At 39.3% G+C, this 26,178-nt stretch overlaps 2 protein-coding genes and 1 long non-coding RNA gene across 5 annotated transcripts in view; 1 reads left to right on the top strand and 2 right to left on the bottom strand.

Moving 5' to 3' along the window:
- The window catches only part of ehmt1a (euchromatic histone-lysine N-methyltransferase 1a), a 42,194-nt gene extending 39,082 nt beyond the window's left edge, over nucleotides 1–3,112 (bottom strand). For 2 of the 3 annotated variants that reach the window (XM_035998534.1, XM_031300897.2), the window contains exons 1-3: nucleotides 2,985–3,112; nucleotides 2,189–2,594; nucleotides 255–360 (exon numbers count right to left, since the gene is read on the bottom strand). In XM_035998534.1, the coding sequence (XP_035854427.1) occupies nucleotides 255–360; nucleotides 2,189–2,536 (454 nt within the window). In that variant the 5' untranslated portion in view covers nucleotides 2,537–2,594; nucleotides 2,985–3,112. Of the gene's footprint in view, nucleotides 1–254; nucleotides 361–2,188; nucleotides 2,595–2,984 lie in introns of those variants that run through there. The other variant, XM_031300896.1, reaches the window with a different exon arrangement.
- A 9,406-nt stretch (nucleotides 3,113–12,518) lies between these two features.
- LOC116050655 lies at nucleotides 12,519–13,788 on the top strand. Its single transcript, XR_004105123.1, has 3 exons — nucleotides 12,519–12,578; nucleotides 12,843–12,935; nucleotides 13,698–13,788. It is a non-coding gene; the product is annotated as an uncharacterized LOC116050655 (long non-coding RNA).
- Nucleotides 13,789–20,609: 6,821 nt separating this feature from the next.
- arrdc1a (arrestin domain containing 1a) overlaps nucleotides 20,610–26,178 on the bottom strand; it is a 29,305-nt gene continuing 23,736 nt past the window's right edge. Inside the window, exons 7-8 of the mRNA XM_031300879.2 lie at nucleotides 24,566–25,088; nucleotides 20,610–21,887 (exon numbers count right to left, since the gene is read on the bottom strand). Of these exons, the coding sequence (XP_031156739.1) occupies nucleotides 21,850–21,887; nucleotides 24,566–25,088 (561 nt within the window). The 3' untranslated portion in view covers nucleotides 20,610–21,849. The remainder of the gene's footprint in view (nucleotides 21,888–24,565; nucleotides 25,089–26,178) is intronic.

The raw sequence follows: 26,178 nt of genomic DNA, 5'->3' as shown, positions 1-26,178 counted from the left end.
GCTATGTAAACATAATACCTGTACATCCTTGCTTACCTTACCTTTTAAACAGTCCACTTTAATTGCATTTCAAAAAAGATGTACTATCCATATTTATGCAGCTGTTGTAGTCGTAAACTGCAGGAGCGTCTTGTTACGGAAGTATACACGCTTTTCTCTCTTTTGCTGCTGCTGCAGCAACTGGTTTTCCTTCAGGTATCTTTACAAGTTAGATTCTAAATCGATAAAGTTTGCAAAAGAAAGGATTAACTAACCGGACTGAGGTCTGATGGAGGTGGAGACAGCTCCCCTCTCTTTGCCTTTGCCTTTCTGACTTTGACGAAGCTCTGTGCTCGTCTTTGGTGCCTTCCTGGCAGCAGGCTTTGGAGGCAAAAAAGAGGACAAAATATGTTATTATCTATTTAATAAATGAGAAAGGAGAAAGTAAGCCCAAACCAGTCATTACATTTAAATGCATATGTGCAATATATGGATAACAATATAAAAAGTAAGATTATATGTGGAGCCAACATTGATTATTTCAATATTCACAACAGTCTTTCACTTATTGTCCTGTGTATCATTGAAGCGTTCCACTCCTAGTGAGAAGTAGGATTTCAAACTTGTTTTTTTTAATATACAGCACTTTTGCAATCCATGCAATTAGATTATTAAACTTTGTGTATGGTTTAGGGAAAATAATGATGCAAGACTTCTGGGCTGAATCTCATAACCCTTATTTGATAGCTCCTCGACTCCTCGGTCCTCAGCTGAACCGGAAGTTGTTCTGTCTCTCCTCGGTGAAGGCCGTCTCAAAGCTCTTATTTCTGCCCCGGGGACCGAGGAGCGAGCATCGAGGAGGGATCACAGAGGAGCTATAGGTGAGGATACACAAGAGCAGCCTTCCCGGAAGCCGTGCAGCTGAAGGAGTTGCTAACTCCGCCCAAACAGCTGACGTATTCATGTGACGTTAAAACACATTTGCTCGTTGCCTCTCTCCTCCCATGATTTCAACTAAGAGGTGAGCAAGGGAGGCAAGTGGAGGACTCGGGGATGCAATCTAAGTGCTATGGGACGTACCCCTGGATTATGCATGCTTCAGAATAAAAGTGTGAACATTATGTGCAGTAATTAATTGTCAAACAAGTTAAATGAAAGCAGACTTTTCGTCTGAAGACAATTGAACAATCACAGCATGTTAGAATGTCTTTCTTATATTGCCAAAGCACAAGTTAAAAAGCAAATTATATAACATAATATAATATAAAATACATTGCATAATGTCTAATTCAGGCACAGCTGTGCTTGGCTGATGGTCTCTGTTTTGTGCAGCATACTGGATGCATAACACAATTTTTTTTCTGACATAGGCTATATTAATCATGTGTGCTTTTGGATATAAAAGGTTAAATAACAAATTATATTACAATGACAATATCTACTTCTTTAGAAGGTCAATGTCCTCTTCCAAATATATATTTTTTTAAATCGTACAGTCTATGCACACAGATATTTTCTACCATATGACCCACTCTGAACTTCCTCTCTCACATTATCACTGAGTATCCACTGGTCAACAGGACAAGACACAGAACGCGTGTTTGGAATTTTTGAAAGATCTGAGTCATTTTGGGAAACATTTTACATGAAATCGCTTACCACCTTAAAATGCTCATCAGTATATCCTTTTACCTTGATAACAAGATAACTTCAGTGTTTTCCCTAGCTTTGTGGAAGACTTAGGCACGTGTATTTTTTTTGTGTCTCTTTGTGGGTTTTTGTCTGTATCATCCTTATACCATATCTGTGTCTAAAACGTTGGAAAAGCTAGAGCAGATAATAAATAAATAACACTCAAATACAAAACTTGCTAAAGAAGTCCAACTACAATCATTAGATCTGAGAAAAGTCTTTGGCTTAGGTCCTGCCCAAAAGGGCTCGGGTGCTGCACCAAAACCTTATAATGACGGGGAGAACCCTGAACTTGCCTGTGCTCCTCCTCCTCCTCCTAGACCTAGACTAAAAAGCAGCTAAAGACGCATCTTTTTAGTCAGGCGTTCGTTTAACCACATCATTGACTGTATTCCTATTTACTGTGATTTATTGTGCTTTTTATGATCCATTTGTTATAATGTATTTCTTTATTTGGCCTGTGAAGCACTTTGTGACTCTGTCTGTGATAAGTGTTATATGAACAAACTTTACTTACTGTTGTGGTCAGTACAGAGCCTGAACTGGGAGTTTGTCCCCCTGAGCTCTCAGCAGCAGCAGCAGCAGCAAGTCTCCCTCTGACAGGTGGAGCACTCAGCCGACCAAGTGAGTCCAGAGCCAGGCTGCCAGGAGATGCCAGCAGTTTCCCAAAAGCGGCTCCTGGTCGTTTGCTGCGGAGAGCTCCATCACTGCTGACTATAGGTGAGCTGTGGAAAGGAGTTATCTTTACTTTGGGCCTTTGACCACTCTGTGCTGCGTGTCCCTTGGCGCCCATGGGTGCACGAGAGGAGGGACTGGAGGGTCTTCTACCTGGCCCAGGCCCCTCACTGCTTCCACTGTGATCCATTGCTGTCCTGTGGGGTTGATTGTTAAAGCCAGTCGGACTGAGGGGGCCTCAGCAACACCTGAAGAGTTTAAACAAGTTTTACTCCACTCTTAAAAAAATAAATAAGTCTGAACACACACTTTGTCTCAAAACTGTGACGCAGAGTTCGTCACAGTTTTAAACCCTCTCGTTACTAACGGTACACAGAGTAGGCTATGTGTATATATGAAAGACAATGAATAGCACACCAAGACGAAAAGTTATCACATCTTTGGGTGGCAACGAGGCTTAAATATGGAAGAAAGGCAAGGCAAAGCTCAGCCCGGTGGAGGAGCAGTCTAAGCAGGGACTCATATAAGACAAAACGAGTGCGTAAACAGGACACTAACAGCACCGAAAGTTAAAACTAGGCCGAAGTAAAAAAAAAAAAAAAAAGAAAAAAAAAAGTGTAGCAACAGTTTCATCCTACCAGCTCCAGTCGGTGTAGCTGTATCCGAGCGAAGGTGGGTGGGTAGGGATGGGACGGGACGGGACAGGAAGACAACAGTTTCCACTTCCGCCTCCACCTCCACCCGCTCGAGCTATGGCTCGAGCATGTGACTCGCTGTGTCACATGCTTTCATGTCCTGACGGATTCGGAAATAATGCACCAGTAAGCTACTGCAACCATAGATATATATAAAGCCTTTATATATATATATGACTGCAACTATTGTTTACAATAAGGACAACACCAGTCAAACTCACTTTTTATTACCATTTTCAGCAGCGAATATTAGTAGGATAAAACAAAATAAATTACGATAGTAAGTATTTTCGCGGGTATTAATTAGGATTGCACGATATTGACAAAATGTGATATTGCGATATTGATTATGAGTATTGCGATATCTATATTAATTTAGATATTTTTAAACATATGTAAAATTACAAAAGTTATGGGAAAACACATAAAAATACATTCATAACAAATACAACACAAGGTTTATTTCAACTGACAGTCATATTGGACTGGTCCAACATGAATAAATAAATAACGAGCATGTCTACAGAACAGGACATGTTTTACTGGTTGGACAGTATACAATAAATAAATAAAGAGAACAGGACACAACTTTTCTTTCGCTTCTCTGATTCGTTCCGTTTTGTTGTCTCTATCTATTTCTTACACTGTCACTCTGTCGAAATATGCACACGCGTGGTACGCTACATAGGGTTTGTCACGTAGTGGACCCGTGCGCTAACGCGTGCAAGTGGCACAGTAACTGGCCAATGAAACAGGATCATTATAGCGTTTCAAGTGGGCTCTAAATCGAACACAATTAAGCCACACAGCCAACAGACAGGACGCAGCCTCCACAAAATAAACAAAATATTGCATACTTATGCACTTTCGATATAATATTGCGCAACGTGATATCGCGATAACGATATTGAGTTGATATATCATGCACCTGTAGTATTAATGGGATTAAAGCAAAAACGGAAGTAGGTAATAGTGAAACCAACCTCTTGCCGCCATTTAAATGATTTGGCAATGCACATAACTTCTCTCCACACAAGTCTATTACATGGAATAATGAATGCATCACTAAGAGGAACCATGTCACTCTAGTTACAGAACTGAATCGATAGAGCTAATATCTTCTTAAAAGACCGTTTTGATTGTCAATTAGGCTACTTAACTGTGAATCCTTTCTTAGAGGAGGCATTCCCGATAATGTTCAGGTAAAGAACACAGCTCAGTTTTTAAATCTATACCTAATGGTATGTTAGAATTAATGAAAAGTTATGAAAAACTAAATTAGGTTCCTAGATCTACATATACTCTTTATATATATGGTATTGATATTAGAAGTAGCAAATGTACCAAGAAACACATTAGAAAATGCTTTCTGAATTTAAAGAAAATTACACCTTGTGGAATACTGGAATTCTCCTTTTACTGTTTTTAACTTGCATGGGCGTGGCTTGTTCCTTTTAGATAGGCTATTGTATCACAAACAAAGTTAGAGAATTACACTTGAAAATATTGCATAAAATATACCCGATAAACCTGTTTATCTCAAAAGTCATGCTTGTTGATATCACTACAGTAGCTGCACAGTGTGGTTCATACAGGGAGTGTTTACAGGGAGGGAACAATGTGAAATCTCTCATTTCTGCAATGTTCACACACTACAAATGAGTGAGCACAACATCAATTAATTACATTACATTAAATACCAACAACAAAAAGAAGATTCAGGTATTTGTATCCTAGATCACACAGGGGCAAATAGCTCAGTCAAAGCATTTACAACCTGATGTACGCTTCTGCAACACCTTCAGCCTACTTTTGAAAACATTTAAAGAGAACAGCTCCACTAGACCAAGATCAGTGTGCAGCAGCAAATTCCAAGTCCCAGGAGCAGCATACATAGAAGCCTTTCTTTTGCATTTCAAGACGGACATTGAGGACAGAGAGATAGAGTAAGTCTTGCGAATATGTCACAGAGTGGAGACAGGAGCCTCCAGCATTTTTCAGATGGATAAATGTACATAGATATGAAGGAAGCAAGAATTGGCAAGGCCAGTGATTAAGTTTCCTGATTGACAAAGCCGGCCAACCAGCACCAGCACACAGGGAGCAATGGTGAGTTAGGGCCTGAGATGTGAAATAAACCTTAGTGCTCCATGGTGTCAAAGGAGTGAAGCCATTAATAAGATGCATACATATGTTAAAACATCGCCATAGTCAATCACAGACAAAAAGTAGCAGCAACAAGCTTAGAAAGAAAAGCATGACTATTTCTGCAATAAAAACCAAGCCTCACATTACAAGGCATGTTGGAAGTTTACCTTTTTTATGCATTAATAACAAAGCAAAAAAGCTGGTCACTTTTTCAAATGCCATTTATGAAATTAAAGTGAAAACAGATATAAATTGGTTATAAACACCGAGACATTAGACTTTCATTTTACCTAAAATATTCTCACTTTAATTGGAGCAGTATAGATTAAACATCTGAAAAGTGATGTTGGTGGGCTTAATTAGCATGTTTACCCTATATAATTTCAGCATGCTTGACAAGCACCAGTCAGAGGTCACAAACCCACATCGGAAGGGAGAGGTGGGGAACCGGTGGGTGAAAGACCTCCTCGCTAAATACGCTGAGAGCTTCCCACAAATCTCCTGTCACCTCGAAGCCAACATCAACAGGTGCATCTACGGCCATAGAGGGTTAGAGGATCGCACCTTCCAGGAGATGTGGGAGCTCTACAGTAAGTACAATAAACAAAAAGACCAGGCGACTACAGCGCGGAGCAGAGGGAGGTAATACCTCCAATTCTGTGAGGAGATGGCTCAACACACCAGTCACCCACATCACCAGCGTGCAGATAAAGAGGTTCCAGAAATATATCAGTGACAAAGAACAAGTAAGTGTTGATTTGACTATTCATTTGTCATGAAAGAAGAAGAGCTAATAGCTACTGACTACAATTTGTTAATTTTTTTATGTTATGCAGTTTGGATAAATGTGTATGTTTGCTTTTGGTATTTAAAAACTAGTAAATCATAAAATGTAGATAGTTACATTACATTTGTGGTCCAGCAACCGCAGGCAAGCCCCTCCAAGAAGGATTGTTCCTTATGGCCAGGTGCTGATTAGATTAGATAATACTTTATTCATCCCACAATGGGGAAATTCACTTGTTACAGCAGCAGTTTTTCCACAATAAAAACAAACCAACAAACAACCAAACAAACAAACAACAGGCAAACAACAGACAATGTGCAAAAAGTACTGAATGAATGTAAAGTGGCATTATATAAAAAGTATTGTAAAGTAAAGTCAGGTGGCCATAGTACGAAAAATATTGTAATGTAAGTAAGTAATTGACGTGAAATTAGATTGAATAATATGTAATTAAATGACATAGCAAAAGTAATTAACCGTAATATAAATTATATTGAAGTGTGACCATAATATAAATAATATTGAAAAAGTAAGTACTCGGAAAGGAAAAATATAAATACAGATAATAACAATAAAGATATACATAGAGCCATGGTGAGTGGTGGGTGATTGAAACAGGAACAGAAAACTACAACATTATCTGGTGGTGCAGGTGTTGTAGAGTCTGACAGCGGCCGGGATGAACGACCTGCGGTACCTCTCCTTCTTACACCGTGGGTGTATCAGTCTGCTGCTGAAGGAGCTGCTCAGGGACCCCACAGTGTCATGTAGGGGGTGAGAGGTGTTGTCCATGATGGATGTCAACTTAGCAAACATCCTTCTCTCCCCCACCTCCTCTATGGAGTCCAGAGGACAGTCCAGGACAGAGCTCGCTCTCCTGATCAGTCTATTGAGTCTGCTCCTGTCCCTGTCCGAGCTGCCCCCTCTCCAGCAGACCACAGCATAAAGGATGGCAGAGGCCACCACAGAGTCGTAAAAAGTCCTGAGGACAGTCCTGCACACTCCAAAGGACCTGAGTCTCCTCAGCAGATGGAGGCGACTCTGGCCCTTCTTGTAAAGTGCATGGGTGTTATCAGTCCAGTTCAGATTATTGTTTAGGTGAACACCTAGGAATTTGTAGCTCTCCACTACCTCAATGTCCAATCCCTGGATGCTGACCGGTGTGAAGTGGGATGTTTTCCTCCTAAAGTTGATGATCATCTCTTTTGTCTTGCTGGTGTTAAGCTGAAGCTGGTTGAGCTCACACCAGCTGACAAAGTCCCTGATAACCGTCTTGTATTCCAGATTGTTTCCCTCAGAAACACATCCAACAACGGCTGTGTCATCGGAGAACTTCTGGATGTGGCAGTGGGTGGTGTTGTGAGTGAAGTCTGAGGTGTTGAGGGTGAAAAGGAATGGGGAGAGCACCGTGTTGTCCATGCAGCCAGGTGTTGGTCCACTCCAACACTCTCCATCTTCACTCTGAGCAGTGAAGGCTGGATGGTGTTAAAAGCACTGGAGACTGAACTGTTAGCTGTAAGCCAGGCTGTGGAAGGTAAGTGAGATTTATTAATAGAAATCAAACTCTCTCAAACTCATAATACAAAACTACTTTGTTTGATACATTCTTAGACTGATCCCAAAAGTCCCCATGTATGGCTATGGGCGAGAGCAGCAGTCAGTCTCAGGGTCCCCGGGCAACAGAGAAGACCAAGCAGCAGGTGTTCGCTGTGCAGTCAAAACAGCCTGAGACCGCTGTCCGGCCCAAGCAGATAGTATCAGCTATCTGGCCCAAGCATCGTGTGTCTGCTGTTCAGTCCAAGCAGCGTGTGTCCGCTGTCGGGTCAAAACAGCCTGAGCCCACTGTCCGGCCCACAAAGTCCCCCTCCACAACCAAGGGTCGTGATTGTCCCATGGACTCACCTCTCAGTGACTCCCCCTGTAAGTGATACTCACATTATATGCAAACAAGGTAAATGAGAATTATTTTTTATTTTATTTAACATGTTTTTTAAATTGTTTTTAGGTTTTAACATTACTATGTACACAGCAATAACCAAATGTTTTGTATGCATTATGTGTGTTGCAGGTAGAGATAGAGGGTTGGGTGCGTCCATGGGAAAGCCCCAATGGCATTCCATCTGATGACATCACCTGGTTAAAGGATGACCCAGAAAGAGGGCTGTTCATGCCTGTCCAGGTGTACAAAGACATCACCGGTCTTCTGAGAAAGAGACGGGTGATGAAGTCGGACCGGCTGTGGTTCTACCCGCCAGAACCTCCTGGATATGTCAGGGGGGCTGTGCTGAAAATGGATTCCACCAAGCAAGTATGTAAATCACAAAAAGTATGCTATTCTGTATGATGCAAAACATTAGCAGTATTGGTTTTTTGTTTTTCTTCAGCTTTAATTGAACCCATTTTAACACTGTTGACAAAAATAGAATAGAAATAGAATCTAACAGAAGTTAGCACATTATTCAAACTTAACATATTTTTTAGGTGGTAAAGAAGCTGTCTGGTGAGGGCAAAGGCTCAGCTGAGTGGTTCACCAGCATCGGAAAACAAGCACTCCCAGATAGTTTTGTTTGTGCTAACCTGTGAGGAGTCCACCGAGAAGCTGAAACCAATGTGCCGTGGAGTCATGGACAGGTTCCATGGGTGTTGCCGTGCACAGGGACCAACAGAGACGGAGACTTTGTTCCAGCCTTGGGTGAACAGTGGTATGGGTGTGCGTCTGGACATCTTCCACTGGATCCCCCGGTTTGACGCAGCCATACACACAGAGTCACACTGCAAGTATGCTGTGTTCAAGTCTGCTCTAGCTGGGGCTGTGATGGCCTACAACCGCACCGACCTGGAGCTGCTCATCAAGGCCATCAAAGCCAAGAACCCGGCAATGCTGAACTCTGTCCCAGACAAAGATATTGTCCGGCTCTACATTTAAAGGGACCACCTCACACACCACGTGCGGAGGGTCACACTCGGGGCTCAGGAAACATTCCGGCTCATCCACCTGGCCATCGGGGAGCTAAAAGGTCCTGCTGGGCTGGACGAGAGTGGAGTGAGCCTCTTCAAAAAAACCTGGTATTAAAGACAACATACAAAATAGCGCTCCTTCATGTTGGTGCCTACGTAGAACAAAGAGCTCACATCCCTTCGTTCTTGCTGCCTGGTGGTAGAGAGCTGGTCGTCTTCAGAAGATGAAGAGGAAGGGCTCTCACCCCTTCGTACTTGCTGCCTGGTGGTAGAGGGCTTGTTTTCTGCACAAGACAAAGGGCTCTCACCCTTTCGCCTGCGCTCATTCATGTTGGTGCCTACGAAGAACAAAGAGCTCACATCCTTTCATTCTTGCTGCCTGGTGGTAGGAGGCTGGTCGTCTTCAGAAGATGAAGACAAAGGGCTCTCACCCCTCCATGCTTGCTGCCGCCTTAGAGTAGAAGGCTGGTCGTCTTCAGAGGATGAAGAGGAAGGGAGGCTCTCAAACCTTCGTACTCACTGCCTGGTGGTAGAAGGCTATTTGTCTTCAGAGGATGAAGAGGAAGGGCTCTCACCCCTTCATATTTGCTGCCTGGTGGTAGAGGGGTTGTTTTCTGCACAAGACAAAGGGCTCTCACCCTTTTGCTTGCTCTCCTTCATGATGGTAGAAGGGGTTAGTGCTTACGAAGAACAAAGAGCTCACATCCCTTCGTACTTGCTGCCTGGTGATAGAGGGCTGGTTTTCTGCACAAGACGAAGGGCCCTCACCCCTTTGCCTGTGCTCCTTCATGATGGTAGAAGGGTTGGTGCCTCCACTAGATGAAGGTCTCTCACTCCTTCGTTTGGACTTCTTCGAAGAAGAGTACATATCTCCTGAAGACTGAGGTCTTGCAAAGAATTTTAGTCCAAAAATGGATCTAAACATTTTCTCGATGATTTCTCGTTTGTATACTGGCGTTGTGAAACTGCAAGTACAAACACACACAGCAATTACTTCACGGATAATCACATTATTGTTTCAAGCAGCACACTAATAAAGTTATTTTACTTAACTAAACCTTCTAACGATCCATGTGTGTGCAACAAGCACAGGGTTACAACAATTAAAAGACAAATGTACAGTAAACATTTGGGGTACTCAAAGGCAAACGCAAATTGCAAATTACCATTTTCTATACTTGTGCAAAAAGTCATCCTTCCTACATTCTTCTGTTCTCCCATACATGCCTTACAAACACTCATTCCTACTTCCATAAGCATCCATGCATTCAGTCATGAATAAACATTCATTTATCCATTCATAAATATCCATACATTCAGTTACAGTATAAACATGCCTTCAATCCTCCATTCATATCCATACATACATTCAGTCACAGATATACATTACTGAATTCATAGTCATACGTTCATCGCTGCTCATTAATGAGCTTGACTGAGAGAGGAACAAATGAGTACTTATACCTGTTATATTTGCACAGAGGAACCCTGTACCTCTTTCCTGAGTTCAATAGCTCAAACTCTGAAGACAACACGTGAGAGTTATCAGATAGAATGGTCTTAGCCTGCCTGATTGTTGCCTGATCAAAAAGCTCCTGCGGGTTGAGAGGTCCAGGTGTTCCCATAATTTTGCCTGCCGTCTTAACCAGATTGAAAATCTGAGTTTTGGATTTGACTGTCAAATTCCCAAACCAGCTGGTAATACCATACCGAAGAATTGACTCTATTGTTGCTCTATAGAAGATTAACATGTTATGTTTACAGACCCCAAACACTCTAAGTCTGTGCAGGAAGTGGAGATGCTGATGAGTTCTGGCACAGACATTTGTTACATGTGTGTGCCAGCTCAGGTCATTATCAATATAAACTCCTAGATATTTAAAGGAGGACACCTGCTTGATGTCATAACCATGGATGGCCACAGGGCTCTGATCTCCAGCTGAGCTGAAGTCTACCTAGCCTGGTCCTACCAGACTCTCGAACATTTCATTTGTACAGAGAAAAAAACTGGAAAACTCTCCATTGACAAGTGTTAACTTCCTTGAAGGCGGGTACTCTGTTGAAGTTTAAAACTATTGGATCCCCAGGTAAAAAAGTAGTATACTTTAGTGTATTAGAAATATGAATAAAGTACATGAAGTATAAAACAAGTATGCTTCTACTTGTTGTGCTTTATTTAAAGAGTATTTAATATGTACTTTTTAAAAGTATACTTCAAAATAGATGTAATTAAGTTCAACTTCAGAGTCCAAAAAGTAAGTATACTAATTTAGCAGTAATCAAATTATTTTTTAAATGTACTTTTTTTTGAAAGTGTACTTTGTTGTTAATGTATTTTAAATTGTATAGAAGTTTATTTTTGTATAGAAGTGTATTAAATTTATACTTAGAGTGGCAATTCTGACCATCTCTTTACCTAGGCTACATAAGTTGCTATGAAGCCGCAAGATCTGAAAGTAGGCTATTTCTCCCATTAGAGTTTTACGTAACAACAGCGATATTAGGCTAAGTAGTAAGTTATTTTTTATTTAACACAAACGCACAGGTTTGTGGATAAATAAATGATATTACTAAAAGTATGGTTATGTTAGGGCCGTTGTTTCCATAAATTTCAATTTAATTTCTGAGAAATCACATTCTTTTGTTGTTTCCGTATGTCTAAAAACACTAACTACTAGCTACTAACCACAGTCTATGCTACTAACTGTAGGCCTACTCATGAGCCACTGTGACAACGCTCCACTGTTTAATGCAATGCACGATGGGAACGTGAAAGCCGTTACTTTGCCGCAATCCGCTTTTGGCTGAGAAGCTGTCACTTTGCCGCCGCCCGCCGGACAGACCAGTTGCTGCTAACACTCGCCAGAGACGGTAAGTAACGGTAAGTAACGTTAAGTAACGATCTCGCCCTCCCGTTGTCCATTGTTTAGCTATCGCTAGCTGCTGAGGAGTCAGACAACTTCATGTTTCCGTGTTTGTGTGTGGATTCAAGGGGATGTTGGTGAGTAGTGGGAAGCTATTTTTTAACTAGGTCGGCACCCTTTTTTCACCTGCTAACGTTAGCTAGCTACAGTTTAAAAGTTTTTTTCAGTTGGGGTGGGAGGGCTGTTTGTGAGGATTCGAAGTTAATCAGTTTGACGTCAATGGACATTAATTTAGCCATCCGTTAGCTAGCTAGCTAAATTACTTTTCTCACTGGAGGGGCTTTTTGTGAGTAACGTTAGTCAAAAACGTTGTTTTAACAAGTTCGGCGGACATCAACGTTAGCCACCTGTTTGCTGGCTTAGCTAATGTCAGCTAAATTGCCTAAACCGTCGTTTTAACCAGTTCATAACCAGTTCAACTGTTTCAGTATTATTCTACTTGGGCGGCCCGCCCAAGTAGAATAATAGCTAACACCCGAGACCGCAGCTCTACGCAGTGAGCTATCAATCACTGATTTATACAGCTATGCCTCCTCTCAAAGGCTCGTTTTTGTTATGTTTTGTTTCAGGTTTGTTACGAGTTCGCCAGAGTGGTGGGGAAAAGTCTGCAAGAGAATTTCTTTGATGAACTTGACCGTTTCTCTCCAAGGCTGATGGACCTTTAGGAAAAAAGAAAGGCCTGCCCAGCGAGCTTTTGGCTGAGCTTTACGTCAGACAAAGGTGGGTTTGACTAGCTACATTAGTCTACTACCTCTCTTTCCTCTCTCTGTTCATCGCTTTTCTTTTTATGTCTTTTGTTTCTTCTCTGCTCTATCCTTTTCTTCCCATCAAATCTCCCCTCCCTTCTTTTCTGTCCTCTCCATTTTCCTCCCCTTTTGTCCTCTTGTACATAAACATTTTGGGGAATTTCTGGAATTTATTTGATAAATACATGTGATTATCCTTAGCAAGATGTGTTTTACTCTTGTGTCCATTATCTTCCAGACCACTGAGCCAACACACATCAGGTGCCTATGTCTTCGGGGACTGCCTGTCATCTTGGCGGATGATTCTTCTGCCTTCTTCAAGACATGCTCTGTAAGTTAATCATTTTTTTGTAAATGTTGCAGGTGCATGCTCATTTGTCTCATTTTAAGCCATTAATGAACAGTGCTACTAATTTTCAGAATGATTTGATCAGCAATCAGTGTCTCCTTAAGGGCCTCCGTTAAGTCTCTATTTATTGCCAAACAAAGATAGCTTACCCACTTTCAGTCCCAGTTCTACTGAAAAGATTTAGAAAATTGCTCACCATAACTAAAGTTGCATGAATCCTTTTACATTGCCCACTTTGTTTTTTTACTTTACTGTCACCAGTAGGAAGTTGTGAAAATGTTCTCGGGTCTTTAACTGAAATGGGAGTTCTGAGTGCACATGTTAGATTCTGGTTGCTCAATTAATCAACTAACTTAATGTTAGTTTCAACCGGTGACAGTAAAGTTTACAAAAAGCAATTAAGGTGAAATGTACTGAGTCATATGATTCACAAAATTGTTGCATAGCAACAAAGTTTCTGGGAGCAGTTTTCTACATCTTTTCAGCACGACTGTGACTGAAAGTGGGTAAACTCCATATTTGGGACAAAGTGTTGCAATATACTGTACAGATCCAAATATGGCATTTGATTTAAAAAAAAAAAAATCTAAACTGGTATCATCCTTTAGTATACTATCAGTGCAGTTTATATTGTACAACGCTTTTCTTTATAAACAGTCACAGGCTCTTTTTGGTGTACAAAACACCATTGTCTAACTGGCATGTTTATGTTTACTCCTTGTCACTACGTTTCTTTCACATTAGGATGTAACTGACAAGGACTCGTACAGTTAAACTCCAGTGGGAATTCTCTGCCTGGGTTGAGAAAATACCCAGCTCAACCCATTCAGTGTATGGATCATCTTGGAAGGGTCTGTGGTAATGGATGAACTGGCCAACCTTCCTCAGGCCTTTTGTGTCCTTTTCGTTTCACACACACAGCCGTTTCGGGTTGATCTACGCCCTGCACCTGGACTACCCCATGTGCATGAAAAACACTTTCAACTTTACTCAGCAGGTAATGCTCAAACTGGGTAGAAGTGAGCTGGAAGCGTAAAACGGGGTTCGAAATGGCTTTACTACTGCTCCAGATTTGTTTGCCCCAGTTTGTAATGTTGGACTTTTGTGTTGTATATGGCTTGGGGTAGGGCTGAACGATTTTTGAAAATAATCTAATTGCGATTTTTTTTCCCAAATATTGCGATTGCGATTGTTTTTTTTTTAAGCTTTGTCTTCTGTATTATTCAACAAAGACAAACAATAAATCATTTTATAGTATGAACAACACACAATTACACACTAGACAGTTAAAAAAGTAAAATTATAGTATACACACACACACACACACACAAAACAGTGTAATTTTTTACAGTGAGGAGCTGCCTCCAGCCCCTCCCCCTCGTGAAGTTCCGTGCTGCCGTGTGCACTTGCTCAGAGAGGCTATCGTTACGTTAGCTAGTTGCTGGTGTTCTTGCCGTGGGATTAACTGTACTAATAAAACCGTTGAAACACCGCGGCCACGCTGCTGTGAAAGCTCCCCGAACGTCATTTATCAGAGTCTGGTTGTTACCCCTCTCAGTGGCAGCTCCTCCACTCCATATCTTTATAACGGAGCTAACTGCTAACCGGAGCTAACAGCTAATCAGAGCTAGTTGCCAACCGAGCCTTCAGTTCTGCGTTCCTGTATCCATTAACTGCACGTATGGACTCGAACCAGAATAAAACCCTTCATTTTATTAAAATGGCTGTAAAAGTTTTAAACTACAACTCAGAGTTGTTTGAATGACAGAAATCAGCTCAAGGTACAGTGTAGCGTTAGCGTGCTAGTTGATGCTTTCTCTGCGGAGTGCAGACTGATTTGCTCTCGCGAGTCGTGACCAAATCGCAGCCTTTGCGATTAGGAAATCGCGTTTTAACATATCGCGATATTATCGCAAATGCAATTAATCGTTCAGCCCTAGCTTGGGGTATATATACATGTGTCCTATGGTATTTGCACTGATTTTTGCATAATATTCCATGACAGACAGGCTCTGATTACATTTAATTCACATGAGTTGGATATTTTGTGTGTTAGTTTTGTGTGAGTAATAAAGATCCTTTTCTGAAATGCAATTTGTAATCTGTTGTAATGCACTTGACATTAATTGTAATATAATATACTTGTAGTATAATAGCAACATTTATGCTTAAGTATAACAAAATGGGGGTAAAAGTACAGATGAAGTATACTTCAAACACAATTCATTTCTTGCTAACACTATAATAACATTGCACTGAAAGTATGTGTCTATGATGTTTAGGTTGTTATTGAACTTCACTTCAAATACATTATTGTCATAGTGGGACACTTTAAAAGCACTAAATATAGTTAGGAAGTGCATTTGTAGATCACTTGAAATATTAGAGGCATACTAAATTAACATAGTTTATAGTAACAAGTATGATAACAATATATACAAAATGTACTTAAACACAACTATAAGTTGAGCTGCAATGCCTTTTTAAGTGTATTTCCATTAGAATGGCGATATAATGCAATTGTACTGTAAGTGTGCTTAATTGCTTATGAATCTAGATTTTCATTAGTGTATTTTAGTGCACTTGAAGTTTGAAAAAAGTTGTTCCATTTTAGCATACTATTTACACTTGAAGTGTAGTCAAATATATGTTAAGTTGAAGTTAATACATAATTTAATACACTTTACTATACTTGGATTTGACAAAAAGTACAAAATGTAGAAAATATACTTAGTACACTTTATTAAAGTATATTTTTAATAGATTTCTTTTTCACCTGGGTCTGCCCAGAGCCACTCTGGATCTGCCACAACCAATCGCTAACGTTTGGTTGTGAGTCACAAACACAATAACAAAAGGACAATGGCTTTATTCTGTATTCATTGAGTAATTGTGCTTAATGAGTTGTATAATTGTTGAATATATCATATTTGCAGTTGTTTGTACTGTTTATTTTAACATCAGTAGTCTAGTGCTAGTTATGTATCTAACTTGATTTTACATAACAGGGTTGAGGTTATACAAGCATTATTACACAGGGAGACCAGGCAAACCAAAGATGGGGGAAAATGGCTTAGACCTTAGAGGGTAAAGTACTGGTTACTGGTACTTGAGTATTTTCTTTTCATGTCACTTCTTACATCTCCTCCATTACATTTAAAAAAGATATTGTACTTTTTACCCTACTTTTTTAACTCATCAGAAGATCCAGAAATCTTACAAATGAAAAATGATGTTTGATGATAATAAAAGTTAAAGATTCACACAACTGGCACCAAAGATTTTGATATAGTGGATACAGTATATACTGATTTATATACTGTATATATATACTTGACTATGTTTAGGGACACATTTATATGTATTGTTTATAGATGTGTATATGAAATTTTGTCTGGGACTTTTGGGGTATTTAGCTTATGACATACAAATATTTTTTTGTTTACTTTCATTCTCAGTGTGTAATCTAAAGGGAACTGTACAAAATAATGAATGAAAACAGTCATAGCTGTAATAAGCTTAATTTTACGGTCAGAATAAACTTGCTTTGGTTTGTCTTGAAACGTAATGATTTATTGTTCATTTATCATTTTTGAACATGTGTGTTTAAGTTGTATAATTTGGAAATCACAATTACCCCAAGCCCAAACTGACACTATGCAATACTTATTTTGTCAAACCACAAAATAGTCTAATTAAAAGCTGGAACCATGACATGTTGACATGACATTTATGCCTAAAAAATGACCCAAACAACAATCAAAATAGTTTTCTGTGAATCAGTGTCATTGATTAATTGACTAATTGTTATATTATGTAATGCATCATATTTTAGAAGCTAATCTCACATTTTGTGTGCAAAGTTGAGTGGAGCTATGCTTTTGAAATTCATTGAGCAGTTATTGAGCTAATTGAAGAAATCAGAAATGCCTTAGACAAAAAAAATATGCAGCTGGGATATTTATTGGTCTCAAGAAAGCATTTGACACAATAAATTATGACAGATGAATCAGTAAACATGAACAGTATGGTATCAGGGAGGTTGTTTTAAACCAGCTGAGAAGCCAGCTACATAACAGGCAGCAGTTTGTGAAGTTGGGTGAATACATGTCGTCTTGTTTGGACATTACTTGTGGTGTCCCCCAGGAGTCAGTGTTGGGGCCAATTCTTTATATTCTATACATAAATTACTTATGTAAAACATCAGAATTTCTAAAATTTGTCTTATTTGCAGGTGACAGAAATATTATTTGTACTGGTGAGGATTTGCAAGTTTGTAAGTCAAATAATTAAGTGCATGTTAAGATAGATAGTGTGACTATTGAAAGAGTGTATGTAAATACATTTCTCAGTGTGATTATAGAGCACAAGCTCTGCTGGAAACCTCATAAAACACGTTCAATCTAAAGTATCACGGAGCATCTCAGTTCTGAGTAAGGCAAAGCATGTATTGGATCACAAATCATTGCATATTCTATATTGTTCACTGGTTTTACCTTATTTAAATTAGTGTGTGGAGGTCTGGGGGAACACCTATAAAAGCACACTGCAACCACTGATCACACTACAAAAAAGAGCCATAAGAACAGTTCATAAAGTAGGATATTATGATCACACCAACTTACCGTTTTTACATTCCACAGTTTTAAAGTTCATTGATCTAGTTGAATTTCAAGTTGCACAAATCATATATAAAGCTAAAAACAGACTAACAGGTAATATTCAGAAGTTCTTTTTTGATAGAGAAGGGGGTTATAATTGTAGCCTACCTTTTGTAAGACAGAACAAAAATCTTTAACTCGTTTTCTTTTTATGGTTGTTCATTCTGTATTACATTCTGGAAAGACTGAAAATTGCATAGTATTTAAAAGAACACATACAATCACTGGAAGGGAAAAATGTTATCACCTACTTTGAATGTAAAGATAGGAACCTGTGTAATATTGTAAATCTTTTTTGTTTCATCAGGTAAGTCCATATTCACAGAGCTAAATTCTCAAACAATCCCGTTTTAAACTATTCTTAATTGAAATTTAAAAATATGCACTTTGAGTCTCTTAAATTGGTAACAAATAACAAAGGCATTTTAGTAACTAATATCTACTCAGAACTATTTCTTGTTGTGACCACTTTTAGTGAAGTTTGTAAGTCTGTCACCTTTTAATTAATTAATTTTTGTTCGTTGTGGCCGTGTGTGGTGGTCCGTCCTGTTGTTGTCGCCGGCGTGTGGCGTTTAATTTCCCCGTTGTTGCGTCCCCCAGAGCAGCCCAGTGTCGTGGCAGTTCGTGAAATGGTAACGTTCGAAAATCGTGACCTGTACACGAAATAAACGAGAAAATCGTGACCTGTACACGAATCAATAAATAAAAATAACGTGACTATTTACGAACTGGAGTGAGACCGGGTTGGTATTTTTATATGTACAATGTATGTTTACGAAGTGAGATGACTGACTGTTTGTGAAGTGGATTCTAAATAAATAAACTAATTATGGTGGTATGGCATGTGGCCCCAGCCTGGCCCCTCCTTTTGAAATGGTCTAGAACCGCCACTGTTCCACTCTTTGCTGGCAATTGATACACTCATCTCATTCTATATACTGTACATGATTTTTATACAATAATTTGATTCTGTCAGGATATATATATATATATATATATATATATATATAGCTTTTAATAATGTTTTCACATCTGTTAATATATTTTTCTTTAAGTGCTTTTTTAATATTTTCAATTACACAATGATACATCTACGCACAAAAATATTATTTTGAAAGTAATGGAGCCTTTTTTATTTTTTTGATGACTTTTCTTTACTGTAAACTAAAGTTTGAACAGGCGTCATAGGTCATGTCATTATGAAAGATTAAGAAGAATGCAAATTGTTAGTGAAATTGTCATGTAAATTGAAATGGGACCACTTGAAATACATATCAAATCAGAGTACAAAACATAGATTGTTTACCTCTAAAGAAAGATTTTTAGAAAACAACCAAATACTTTTAACTCTTTTAAACACAGGAGGAGATTCATAAAATCTACATTTGTATAAAAACGGTACAGTTCAGTCTATCCTCAGCATGTGGCAGCAGTGCTCTGTCTTGACCAGTGAGAGGCATTTTACTACATCTGTGCAGTATGTACAAATGTTCACTGTGACTGATGTGATGATAAGGTTTGAGGGTCATTTATTGTCATTGTACAACACCCTGGTGTCCCCTTTATGTCACACAAGAAAAACAAAAGTACCTTTTTATGGTGGAGTGTGGTGGATGAGGAGGAGTTGAGGAGTCTCACTTCAGGAATAGAATAGAATACACTTTATGGTCCCCGAGGGGAAATTTGTCTTGGGCATAGTGCTACAATCTGTTGCTTCACAACACAAAACATGTAACAGAAAAAAATATCCTAAAAATCAACATAAAAACATAAACAGAAGATCAACGAAGCATCTTAGGACATAAAAGGACACATATGACTGTAGAGACAACATCAGGAAAAAAGTTGCTTTGGAGTCTGGTCTAGGGCTGGGCAATATATCGATATTATATCGATATAAGAGACTAGATATTGTCTTAGATTTGAGGAATTGTAATATGGCATAAGTGTTGTCTTTCCCTGGTTTTAAAGGGTGCATTAATAAAGTGATGTAATTTTCTGAACTAACCAGACTTACTAGCTGTTTTATCATTTGCCTTTACCCACTTGGTCATTATATCCACATACAGTGATGTTCAAGTTTATGAACCCATGCTAAAGTTGACTAAAAAGAGTAATAAAAAAAAACATCTTTTAGAAATTGATCTTAATGCCTTAATTACATTTCTTTTTTTAAAATCCAAACTTTAAGGACACCAATTTTCTTTGTGAATGAATAATGTATCATAAATAAATAAATGTTCTTCCTTTAAATACAGGGGGCATAAGCATACACACCCCTATGTTAAATTTCCATAGAGGCAGGCAGATTTTTATTTTTAAAGGCCAGTTATTTCATGGATCCAGAAGAAATGAATTGGAGTAAAAAGTAATATTTTCTCAGAAAAGTAGAAGTACAAATATAAAGCAACAGACAATTATATATATATTTTACCTCTTGCCTGTACATTTTTAGCTATTTCTGTCTCAGCTTTGTTGTTTTTGTTTAGGTATATGTGTATTGTTTACGTATATATGTATCAATCCGTGGAAGTACTTTGAGCACTGCAGACAACTGTTAAGTACTTCCTTCATGTGTCAGTATACTATTGTATACTTACAAATAAATCTGATTGTGATTCTAGTTACATTGATTGTATGAAACCCATCAGTGATATTACAGGCTGTTTTTAGTTTTTTATGTTTCCAGCAGGCAGCATTGGAGGCTTGAGTCTGTTTTCTTACATGAAAAAAATCCTCTCCGTACATAACAAATGTGATTGGCCCAATTCTACACACATTCTTGGCAAACACAACCACTATTTTTTGCAATCAAGTAACATTAACATGTACAGACATGCTACTAATATTTACATTATCAATTAGTAAGGTTACATCCCTTTAAAAGCTACATCTAATGTAACGGCATCCGAAAGCAGAATTGGGTGTTTATGAAATAAGAACAGAAACAACCTCCCACTGCCAGAGTCAGACATATGAAACAGTTTGACGCAAGTGGTTTTAACACATTTATTAAAATCCAGACAGCAGGTGGAAACACTCAGAACAATAAATATGTATATACATATTAAATGGTAGCCATAGTATTTGAGTGGTTACAGCACATTTATTTGTACACATGCCAAATAACCACAACGTCCGGGCCTCAATTCTGGCCTTGGGACCTTTGTTGCATGTCATACCCTTCTATCTCTCTCTCTCTTCCATTACTACACTGTCAAATAAAGATGAATAATATATGTTATACAATATGTCTTAAAAAAAAAAAAAAAAGTAAAATTTAAAACTTATTCACAAAATTCTATGATTAAGATAGAGGATGCAAACGACATCAGGAAGGACCAAAGAAAACTTCAAATCACAGTGCTGTTGCATTATTGCACAACTGTTGTAATATAATCAATGAGACAGAGAAGGGATGTATGGCATATACAGAACCAACCGACATTCAGCAGGGCAGAGAACACACTAAACACCATTTCTTGAAGGAAGTCAACATAAGTCATTTTAAAACAGTTCAAGAACATGAATGTCGCAAATGATAACAGGGAAGAAATCTTAAGAGGCTAATCGTATTAGCATTATATAAAAAGCTATATGTAGACAACTTGCAACAGCAATATCGGGATTGTTCATTATCATCAACATTTAAAAGGCATCTTTCTAAACAAAGTGTTTAATCCAGTCTTAAATTTCAAACTCCAACTAAATGAAGAATTTGCCAGAAGAATAAAGATGATTTCACCCGTTTCCAATAATAATAATAATAATAAAAAAAAAAATCCATCATTTCTTATTTGGCTTCTGAAGAAATGAGGATATTGGACAAAATATCAGATGAGATGGGTTTGTTTTGCACAGGCTTTCATACATAAAATGTTCAACCTTGACATCACAGATGCCATCTGTAAATAACCCACAACTAAGCACATGACTCCTGTTACTGTAAGTGTACCTTTCACTTAGTACCAAAAAAAAAAAGGACAGATATGGACTTGTTTAAAAGGAGAGAATAACTCCCGTTTTAGTGAGGGTACTTCACTGGGCAGCAGAGTTACATTATAAAAAGATAAAACACCCTCATGATACCAGGTAACATTAGGTTTCCTGTGTCTTGCATCATTTTGTCAAGGTAAGTTAAAACTTTTTTTTTTTTTTTTTTTTTTTTAAAATGGCAGGACAACAGAGTGAACTGATTGCCATTCTGGTGGACGGTTGCTGGTTCTTTATCCACTTCATGTGTTGCAGCTCACATCATAAGAAGGAGGTGCCTCTGTAAGAGACAGTTACCATCAGGCCAGCTGGTCATCTCACACACACACACACACACACACACGCACACACACACACACACACACACACACACACGTGTGATGTCATCAGCACCACAGCTGTATGAGGCTGGTGAGTGGCAATTAGGGCTGAACGATTTTTGAAAATAATCTAATTGCGATTTTTTTCCCAAATATTGCGATTCGATTGTTTTTTTTTTAAGCTTTGTCTTCTGTATTATTCAACAAAGACAAACAATAAATCATTTTATAGTATGAACAACACACAATTACACACTAGACAGTTAAAAAAGTAATAATAACTAAAAATATAGTATATACACACACACACACAACAGTGTAATTTTTTACAGTGCACAGAGAGGAGCTGCCTCCAGCCCCTCCCCCTCGTGAAGTTGCGTGCTGCCGTGTGCACTTGTTCAGAGAGGCTATCCTTACGTTAGCTAGTTGCTGGTGTTCTTGCCATGGGATTAACTGTACTAATAAAACCGTTGAAACACCGCGGCCACGCTGCTGTGAAAGCTCCCCGAACGTCATTTATCAGAGTCTGGTTGTTACCCCTCTCAGTGGCAGCTCCTCCACTCCATATCTTTATAACGGAGCTAACCACTAACCGGAGCTAACAGCTAATCAGAGCTAGTTGCCAACCGGAAGTTGGACTCGAACCAGAATAAAACCCTTCATTTTATTAAAATGGCTGTAAAAGTTTTAAACTACAACTCAGAGTTGTTTGAATGACAGAAATCAGCTCAAGGTACAGTGTAGCGTTAGCGTGCTAGTTGATGCTTTCTCTGCGGAGTGCAGACTGATTTGCTCTCGTGAGTCATGTGACCAAATCGCAGCCTTTGCGATTAGGAAATCGCGTTTTAACATATCGCGATATTATCGCAAATGCAATTAATCGTTCAGCCCTAGTGGCAATTCTTAAATTTTTTAGGCACTGACAGATCACTCCCATGCATGCATGCACGCACGCACCTTGTAAATAAATGACGATTACTATGCTCTCCATTATAATGGTAGTGTCAAAAAGTAGAAATGTTATGTAAACCTGTGTATTGTTAATGCACTAACCCTACTTGAAATTATTTTTAGTTTTCTTCATAGAATCCTTTCTGACAGATAATGTTATATGTGCATTAGGGATAGACCGATTATCATCCCTGGCCAATTATCGGGCCGTTTTTTGGCAGTTTGCAGATTATCTGTATCAGTGTTTTATTTGCCCGATAACCGGTGAAGTTAATTAATTAAAAAGTGCTCTACTTTGGCTCCGCTACAGCTCTGTGTCTGTACCTCCGCTTCGGTTTCACTCACCACTGAGTCTGACTTAATGTCCCGCCCACAACACTATCTGACTCTCTTTTACTGTGTATTTATGTTAAACAAAGTTTCCAATTTATTCAATAATTGCTTAAAGCATTTAAAGTGCTCCTATTATGCTTTTTGGCTTTTTTCCCCCCCTTTCCTTTATCGTGGAACTATAACTGTTCACAAACTGATCCAAACAGCTCTATTGTAGTCTAGCCTTTACTTCCGTGACAAACGTGCGTCACTTTGTAACACACGTGATAATGCTCGCCTAGCTGCTAGCGTGGCACGCCCTCATACTCATACATGCTTCTGACTGGCTAGTAGTCCTTACCTAGCTACTGCGCATGTGCGACTCTCAACAAAGATGGAACAGAAGTGAGATGCCTCACTCTGTAGCTAAAACAGAGAGCTCAACACACAGGGTGAAAAGAGGAGCTGCAGCAATGTGCAGTACAACAAAAATAGTGTTTTTTTGAAAATGAAACCATGTAAACCTATTCTGGTACAACTTTTAAATACAATTATGAACCTGAAAATGAGCATAATATGAGCACTTTAACTAAACCACGCTTGTGAGTATCCCAACTTTAGGGAAGTGCAATAGTAATTTACTGGAGTACACCTTAAAAGTAGTCTACAGCAGCTGTGAGAAAGAAATGGATTACAAATATATGTATCCTTACGTGCCATGATAAATGGAATATTACATTAAATACAGAATAGTAATACAGAGCATTATGAGAGTTAACAGTAACACCCTTATGCCAAACGGGAATATCGTTGGCTGGCATTCTGGTTCAGGGGTGTGTTTTTAAAAAAAAAAAAATTTAATGGGATGCATTTATATACTGTAGTGCTTTTATCCAAACCACTTTATCATGTGCTTCTCAATGGCCCGATCATTGGTTAGCCAATTTTTATATCATAATGTCATTGAACCAAGCTGCAGCATGGGACGTCTTGGGACTGCAGTGGTGCAATCTGCCATAAATTCTACCTTAACAAAGTTTATAATGTTGACAACATTGTAAGCACACGTCACACGGTCGAAACGGTCGCCTCTCTATTAGACAGAATATCCGAAACTCGTCGACACTTCCTGATCTCAGAAATAATGGAGCAATAATGGAGGAAATGACATTTCTAATGTATTGGGTTTTCTGGTTCTGCTTTAGAGTTTTCTAATATTACAGAAGGGCTCCAGGGTTCAGCAACCTTAACGATGACGAATAAGTGTTCAAATCAATCCTAAATTACGGCCTTGTTCTTCTCTACGTATGTCCTTATCCAGTCTGCATTCATGACCCGAGCCTGCATGGTACAGAGTGAGTGTGTGCCAACTGACCTTGTGGATATGCTGATGTGCCGTAGTCCGGAGGCAGGATGAGTGGTGTCGGCATTGAGCTAGCGCCGTTCTCAGGGGGGTAAGGTGCTGTGGCCCCTGTGGACCCACTGAATATAGGCCCACTGGGTGCAGTGCTGGGCCCATTGGGCTGGTGGTTGTGGGGGAAAAAGAGGCCAGGAGCATAGCTGAAAGCGTGGGGTGACACTAGCTGAGAGTGGCGCTTGTTGGGGAAGCCATCGTTTATCGGTGTCCCACCCTCTGCTCCCTGGTGGTAGTCAGCGGGAGGAGCGCTGGGGGAATTAAGCGAGGACATCCTGGAGCGAGCGGTGGGGCGGGGAGCGGGTTTTGGGGTAGGGCGAGGGGGCATGGCGGTGTCAGGTGTAGAGGCCGATGCTGGTGTGTCTTCAGCTTTGGCAGAGGAGGGAGTGGCTGCTTTATTGCAAGGCTGCAGTTTTTTGTCTAGGGAGACGTTCCCGATGTGGATGGGTAACGTCAACGTGACGTCTGGAGACTTTAGACCGACCTGATTAATCAGACAAAAAAAAGAGAATGTTATATATTTATATGCAGAATTTATACCCACAACATAATCTTGTGTTTGATTCTTTTTCATTCTTCAGAATCCCAAACTCATAATGAACACAAATACAGTAAGTGTATTTGTTAGAGTAGCAAATGAAGACATCATTTTAATAAAATTCTACAAAAAACATCATCCTAGACCAGACCAGTTTGATGAATAATATTGCTCCCTTTCTATGTTTTTTTTTTTTGCATGTTCACCAACCAAAAAGGCGCGTTTGTACCTTGGCGCATTGCTATTATGATGGCGGATTTGCTAAGCAGGAAGGAGCGATTTTCAGGATAAGAAGTGAAGTGAAAGCGCGTGAGCAGATCATATCATAATACTATTTCACACTGTAATATTTTTATTTTTAATCTTTTGCATGTTTGTGTGCTGCACGTCCCTGTGTGTGTAACAAGCATAGTGTGCACGCACATTTTACTAATGCGCTGTTAAAGTAACAATTAAATGCTGCGTATTGACTTTACACCAGGTTTTTGTTGGTCAATGGCGCGATCACTTTCCGCTTCCTCAAGATAGCAATACGCCAAGAATGCACCTGAACACACCTCCCTGTAAGACCAGCACGCCCATGGGTGCACAGATGGGCGCAGGTGCATTTGCTATTTAAACGACGCGGGCACTGGATGCTGTCACAGTGTAATATTTTAATATGCACTCATTAAAGTTAATTTGACTGGCAAACCAGTTAAAGTCCCTCTTACATTACAGAATAATAAAAGTCATAATTTTTAAGAACTAAAAAGTTTTGGATACATTTTTACTTCTTCCAACCATATGTGAAATTAAGAGTCAACGTACATTTACATATTGCAATAATATCGAGACACCAAGTGCTAAACGGCTTCCCGTCTCCACCCTTTTCCTCTTGTCCTCTATTCATGCCCAGCGCCATTTGTTTTTAACTCCTTACTCAACTAAAGCTGTATCTACATGCTCCAAGTTTGATAAACTTTGCACCCATTTGTTTTTAGCAAGGAGACCACACCGCACTCTCGCATTTCGGCAAAGACCCGCCCTACTTTGC

This window comes from Sander lucioperca, chromosome 2 (genome assembly GCF_008315115.2).
Source record: "Sander lucioperca isolate FBNREF2018 chromosome 2, SLUC_FBN_1.2, whole genome shotgun sequence".
Classification (NCBI taxonomy): domain Eukaryota; kingdom Metazoa; phylum Chordata; class Actinopteri; order Perciformes; family Percidae; genus Sander; species Sander lucioperca.
Note: the sequence above shows the minus strand (reverse complement) of the source record. Positions and strands in the feature narration are given on the sequence as shown.